At 49.7% G+C, this 6000-nt stretch overlaps 1 protein-coding gene across 1 annotated transcript in view; it reads left to right on the top strand.

Moving 5' to 3' along the window:
- Positions 1 to 3893: 3893 nt before the first annotated feature.
- CACNG4 (calcium voltage-gated channel auxiliary subunit gamma 4) overlaps positions 3894 to 6000 on the top strand; it is a 40928-nt gene continuing 38821 nt past the window's right edge. Inside the window, exon 1 of the mRNA XM_040530620.1 lies at positions 3894 to 4306. Within this exon, the coding sequence (XP_040386554.1) occupies positions 4084 to 4306 (223 nt within the window). The 5' untranslated portion in view covers positions 3894 to 4083. The remainder of the gene's footprint in view (positions 4307 to 6000) is intronic.

Here is a 6000-nt window from a genome sequence, read left to right as displayed (position 1 = left end):
ATTTATAGAAAGAGCAGTGCTGTCATCAAGTCTGTCTCATCATATCATTCTTGGATATCAATTTCTAGGCTCGGATGACAAACCATGGCAGCTACTTTTCCAATAGCAGCATCTGGCTTCCTGGCAAACTCAAAATGCAGTTATCTGGAAAGCTTCAGAGTTGCTTCTGAGCACATTCTATTTATTAGAAAGCAGTTGTGTTGCTTCGCTTCCCATGACTAAGCCAAAGAATATTTAATATATTAAAAGGAATAATAGGATCACAGCCAAGCTGTTGCCCCTCAAGTGGCCAGGGAGTGACAATATTTTTCCTTTAAGACTGTTCCTTTACTTCTGGAAGACAACTTGAAATTACTAATGCTGATTTCAGATGATCTTTTATAGGACTAAAGAAGAAAGTCAGCCTTAACTCCATAAACAAAATTCAAGTTCACCTTTTTCTAGGGTCATCTCCATGAAATGTGACGGTGACTTCTGTCAACCTTTCTGTGCTGGAAGAAGCAGACCCTCCAAAAAAAGCAGGGTCCCCAGACGAAAGACACTACATCCTTGCAGTATGTAATGAACAGTAATACAAGGAAAAGATGGGTCAGTGGGTCAGGTACTGTACCAAGCCTCAGAAGTTGAATTCAGCTTTAGCTTTGTCACCGACTATCTCTATGAACTTGGTGAGTCATTTTGACCCCGATCTGCAAAGGTGTCCCAAATATAATTCTGTAGGTGTCACAGTAACCTGCAACATCTGAAGCAAAGTATATGAAAATATAGCTCCATGAACAACTTTAATATTTCTCCTTCATAAATACACCTCAGATGTAAATGATATTTTCTGCCATATCCCACAGTCCTGCAAGGTTCTTTGCTGGGGCTGGAGATCTTTGCACTTTTAAAGCTTTGCTGCCAACCTTGTGTGTTGAAGAAAATCCCACCACTATCCTGTGTATAAAAGACCATCTGACACAGAACAAAATGTATAAAACATTTCTCCTGTTCTTCATATGCAGCATAATCTAAAAGAAATGATTAAGAATGATTTATTTCCTAATATCAGTATTAGGTTAGACAGGAGAGATATGAAGACCTGTAGGAGATGACAATATTCAATTATAGTGATGTGCTCATAGCTTTAGGACATTCCTAGATGCTAAGAGTCATTCTCACATGCACAGAGCTAAAAGCTGACAAAGGGCAAGGGAGAATGAAATAACTGTTCCAGGCTTTGATGGTGGTTAGGCTGTATCTACATCAAAAGCTCTATTTAATTGAAGTGATTATTTTCATTCTGAGAAAGAACTCCCTGGAGTTTTTCTTCAGCAGCTTCCAAAAGTTTCTTGTAGTAAAATTCTAGTGTTATTTTTCTAGACAATAGATTTTTTAAAAAAATATCTAGTGTATTAAAGTCAATGTTTGGCAATTAGCAGCAGAAGCAGTAATCCTAAATGGAAACATCGTGCAGTTTTTGATATTCTTCTGGTAGAAGTGGTGTCTCTGGGGCAGGACTTTGTTAGTGACAGCTCTCACTGAATTCAGTTAAACCCAAAGTTTCATCACCAAAATAACTGTTTTTCAGTTCAGAAATAAAATGATCAGTCACGGGATTTCATTTAAGCTTCGAGCATCAACATCAAGGAATGAAAACAGTTCTTTTCTCTTGTATAAATATGTGTATATGTATATATTTCTGGGTTTAGACACATGACCTTGCACCGCAAAGTCTGGGGGGAGGAGGGTGAAATTACAGAAAGAAGACATGGGGCTTTCTCTTCTCCTTGCCGTGAGTTTCTGCGTCTGTTCTGAGCTTAGAACAATTGGGTCTTAATTCTGATTGAGGATGGAGGATGCTGCTGCAGTGCAAAACACCCTGCCAAGGCTGTTTTACTGCTAAATTCAACAGCAGTATTATAAGTCTGTATCACAAGCAAAGTCTGCAAATCAAAGGTTTCATGACAGGCAACCTTTACGACATATAGTGGGTCAGATAGCTTTCACATTTAAGAAAAGACTACATGCTTTTTTGCTATTGAGGAGCATAAGCACTTTTGCCTTCCTTCCGCCACGAATGGAGATTATTCAATGGTTGGATTTAATGAATTCAAAATCCTTAGAAAATCACTAGAGCCAGACATCAATGTAAAATACTCCACCAGCTTTCAGTAGTGGAATATAATATTAGCTCTCCCACAATCTACTTCATGCATTTCAAAAGAATAGAGAACATTTTTAAACTAAAGAAGATAGCTTGGGCAGAAAATGATTGCCTGTCTTGGATGCTTCTCTGTAACCCTTTAGGAGTCTGAGAGTTCTTGCAGGGTGATAGAAACAGAAACAGCAGTTTTCTTTGGAAAAGTGCTGGGGGAGGGTGTGAGGAACAAGAGATTTTTTTAATGATTTCTGCTAATGTACTATTATTTCACACAACCCATAGGACTTCACAAGATGGGTGCCATGGGGCTGGTGGCTCCTAGCCCATGGAAAACCCCCGAGTTGTATCCCCCCTCTCTGTTGGCAGAGGCAGCTGAGAAGCCACCAGACCAACTGCACTTCATCCTGCCTCTGCTTGCACGTCTGGACTGGGAGCACGGGAGGCTATTTCTGCACCAAGCAGGCATGCTGCCCCGGCTACAGCTCACCCAGCCCTTCCGCTGCTCCTCGCCAGGGAGAGCCAGCCATAAGCAATACCATAATGCAAATAAATAATATTAACTAAGGCTCAATAGGTTTAAAAGCTATGGAAATAGCTTCTCCCCTGCTGTTTCAGTATCTCATTTTCCCCCTCTGTCCAAACCCCCAAAGCACACAGGTACAAACATATATTTTAAGTGAGAAGTTTGTTGAACCTCATTAAATTTAAATGCTTGATTCGGTTTTTCTGAATGAGGCTTTGCTCTGCTTTTGAGTTTACCTGCCTTCATTCTTCCATCCCTAATGGAGACATTAATTTAGAGGGTTGTTTTGCAAAGGCACCATTGGACCTATAAACTGCAATTGAAAAGTAAAGCATAATTTATATGCTTAAACCTAGCATCTAACTTTGGAGCATTTCTGTGTTTATGGGCTTTGTGTCTGAGCAACTTGCCGAGTCTCTGTGAAGTAAAGACCGGCTTTTAATTTGTATTTGCTTTTTGCTTTCCCAGTTTTTGTGAAAAGGACGAGCAGCTGAAAAGCGTCTCTGCGTTGGTATGCTGAGCGGTGGAGTCACACAAGCACCTGCAGCCATCCACGCACTGCTCAGGAAGAGCGCTGTATTTCCCGGGGTTTGTAGCTCTTGTCCTCCCACTCCCTAATTCATATACATAAAATTGGTGTGCTGCCATATTCCCTCCACACAAACGCATTAGCTGATCAGGAAGGCTTCCCATTCATCTGGCTTGTCACTTGGATGAGGTGGAGGCAAGACTGACTTGTCAGCTCGTGGTGATGGGAGTCAGGGTTGGAAGGCAGGATAACGTGTTTTTTTTTTTTTAAAAAAAAAAAAAAACGTTTAGATATTTCTCCCCTTGGTTTTCCAAAAGAAAATATTCCCAGGTGCTGGTTTCTCTCCATCCCCTCCCAAAGAGGAGAAAACCAGCAAGCCACCCACTTGCCTCCAACCTCCTTGCGTAACTGCCAGCGGAGCGAGGCTGCGGGAGGACGGCGAGGCTGAGCCCCCCGGACCAGGGGGGTGCCTTGGGGAGGGGGAGGGACTGCAGCACCTGCAGCACCTTTAGCCCCAACCCCCCGCGGTCCCCAGGGCTGCGCGCCCCCCGACCCCCGGGCACCCCCCAGGCACCCCCAGCCCCCCAGCCCCGAGCGGGGGGGGGGGGGGGGCCGGGCGGTCGCTGCCCACCCCCGGGGCGGGGCGGGGGGCGGCTGGCGGCGGAGCCCGGCCCCGTGGCGGGGCGGGGGGCGGCGGGCAGGCAGGCAGGCAGGCAGAGGCAGACAGGAGGCTCCCCCCGCCGCCTCCGCCCCCCGCCCCGTGACTCGGCTGCCTCCCGCGGGCGGCGGCTGCTGCTGCTCCCGGTGGTAGCGGTGCCGGTGCTGGTGCTGCTCCCGGGCGGTGTTGTGCGCCCCCCCCCCCCCCCCCCCCGGGGACTATGAAGCACCATGGGGTGGTGTGACCGTGGCGTCCAGATGCTGCTGACCACGGTGGGCGCCTTCGCCGCCTTCAGCCTCATGGCCATCGCCATCGGCACCGACTACTGGCTCTACTCCAGCGCGCACATCTGCAACGGCACCAACAGCACGGCAGACGAAGCGCAGGGACCGCCGAGGAAGGCGAGGGGCGACCTCACGCACTCGGGGCTCTGGAGGATTTGCTGCCTCGAAGGTACCGGGGCCGGCCCGGGGGGAGCGACTTGGCGGGGTGGGGACCGGCTCCGTGCCCGGGGTCTTCGGGCAAAGCCCAGCCGGAGCCGGAGCGGGAGCCGCTGCCTCGGACACGGCCGAGGAGGAGGAGGAGGAGGAGGAGGATGGCGTTGCCGTGGCAACCGGCATCTCCGAGATTGCCATGGGAACCGGGCGGCGGGATGCGGAGCTCGGCCCCGGGGAGCTTGGCCCCGGGGGGGCGGCCCCGCTCCGCGGCTGTCTGCGCCCCCCCAGCAACAGCTTCCGGCTGAGAGACCCCGGGGGCTGCGGGGCTCGGGGGGGTCCTGAAGATTTGGGGCGTTTTGGGGTTCTGAGTCCTGCAGGCTTCGAGGCTGGTGAGCCCCCAGGGCTTTGGTTTCAGGGGTTTGGGGGCTCAGCCGCAGCTCTTGGGCAGGACAGCGGGAACCCAAGTTCCTCCCTGTCCACCCTCAGAGATACCAGGAACCTGTCTGAAGGTGTTGCTGCTGTCTGAGTGCTTCAGCGTGGGCTCGGGGTTACTTAACCCGGCCCAAGGGTCGGGCACTGAACAAAACGTTAGCCAAAAGACTGAGGTGGGGGCAATGATGCCCCGCTCCTCACAGAGGCCAAACATGTGGCTCTCTGAAAATGGGCTGGTAGAGGAGGTGTGGCGGGTAGCTACCGGCACAAAGAAGCACATGGGTGTTCAGAGAATTGGCAGGGCTGATAGGAAAGCCCAGATTGGAAGCAACATCTGCCCGCCGAGCGTGGAGCTGTGAGCGTGGGACGTGGGCAGATCCCCGTGGCACTGGGTATGGGGCCCAGGGTGCTGAGCCCCCTCACTGCTGGGTTCATCCAGCGGTGCTGGTAACAGGGAGCGGTGCTGGTAGCAGGGAGCACAGGGAGGAAAAGCTATTGGCTTTCCCTGAGCTGCTTTGGGACTTGTGGGGCGGGGGTACACCGGAGTCTGCCTTGGTACAATAATGCGCCTGGCACAGCGGCTGCAGCGCACCTAATTCAATCAGCACAACTTAACGCACATGAACTTTACAGACCTGGTTCCTTGCTTTATTCTAACTGACAGATGGCTCAGCCCAGAGGAGTCCAGCTGGAGCTGAGGGACTAGCAGATATATTCTGAGGGCTTTTTTCTCAGAAAAGGCCGTGGCATCACAGGAGCACCCAATTGTCGCATCTCTTCTCATCTTCTCCTTTTCCTAAGCATTCAAGGCTGCAGTGTAAGAAGTAGTTTTCTCTTAAAATACTACATTTGCTACCTAGTAATAATATGCATATATAGAATAGCTGCAGGACACAAAAGTGTTTTTAGACAAAGAAGAGAGAAAGAATTACCAAAATGTAAAGTTTTTCTGGTGATGATAATGCTTGGCTTTGTGATGCCTAAAGGAAATGTAACTCTTGGCATGGGCTTTTGTGACACCTGGAAAATGTGGGTTTGCCTCTGAGAGCCTCTGAGTTAGCCTGAGAGATGCTAAGCATCCTTCACTTGAACCAAATCTTGTGATCTTCGCTGAGCTTGTTCTAGCGTCCCCAGGCTCTGCATTTCACGGAAAATAAGTTGGTTTGCGTCTTGCGGGAGGTGCTGGGCATGCTCTGCTGGACCAGGCCTGCTGTCTCCAGGAGAAATCCCGGAGGTTACCGCCGGCAGGCTTTCTGCATGGTCCTCTAGGAACCTCAT

Source organism: Cygnus olor, chromosome 18 (assembly GCF_009769625.2).
Source record: "Cygnus olor isolate bCygOlo1 chromosome 18, bCygOlo1.pri.v2, whole genome shotgun sequence".
Lineage (NCBI taxonomy): Eukaryota > Metazoa > Chordata > Aves > Anseriformes > Anatidae > Cygnus > Cygnus olor.
Note: the sequence above shows the minus strand (reverse complement) of the source record. Positions and strands in the feature narration are given on the sequence as shown.